Source organism: Perkinsus marinus (assembly GCF_000006405.1).
Source record: "Perkinsus marinus ATCC 50983 genomic scaffold scf_1104296972672, whole genome shotgun sequence".
Classification (NCBI taxonomy): Eukaryota; Perkinsozoa; order Perkinsida; family Perkinsidae; genus Perkinsus; species Perkinsus marinus.
Window position 1 is genome coordinate 3,515 of NW_003201682.1, and position 597 is coordinate 4,111.

Below are 597 nucleotides of genomic sequence, written 5' to 3' on the forward strand. Positions count from 1 at the left end.
AATTCATTTTCGGGATGATCTGTGGTGCCCTTCCCACCCAAAGTACTTCAGTTCGAAACCTTCGGGGACGTGAGGCTTCACCAGACCGGCGATATTAGTAGCATTAGAATCACTTCTTTTCATAACGGTGACACACTGTGATTGTGAAATGCCCGTGTCACCATCGGTGTCCCACGGGATCTGCCCGCCACCGTGACGCTGCCAGCCCAGCAAACTGCCAGCTAGCAAGAAGGCGTCAACGCCCACAGCCTCGAATGCACGCGTTGCAACTTCGGTTGTTTTCTGAATACACATGAGTCTATTGCGATGCTCAGAAGGGGAACTCCAAAGATGATATGATAGTAGATCGGCGTTGCTCATACAAGCTGATCGCTCGATATAAACTGTCTGTTTGGGCCAGTCCACACCATCAAGGGCATTGGCAACAACGTTTAGTGGACACAGGTAGAGCCGATCGAGTGGTGCAGTAGGAATGCGTTCTCGAGAGTCGACCTTGATCATAGGCATGGGAAGCTCTACAAAGAAGCGCCTGAGGAAAGTTAACTGCCTTTCCCTGATCTCAAATAAAAACATCTTGACGAAATCAGAGCAGTTATG

General features: G+C 49.6%; 1 protein-coding gene across 1 annotated transcript in view; it reads right to left on the bottom strand.

The window, feature by feature from the left end:
• Pmar_PMAR013310 (udp-glucose 4-epimerase, putative) overlaps positions 1–123 on the bottom strand; it is a gene marked incomplete at both ends in the record, with an annotated part of 475 nt that extends 352 nt beyond the window's left edge. The window contains one exon of the mRNA XM_002766494.1: positions 38–123. Coding sequence (XP_002766540.1) covers positions 38–123 — 86 coding nt within the window. The remainder of the gene's footprint in view (positions 1–37) is intronic.
• Positions 124–597: the final 474 nt, after the last annotated feature.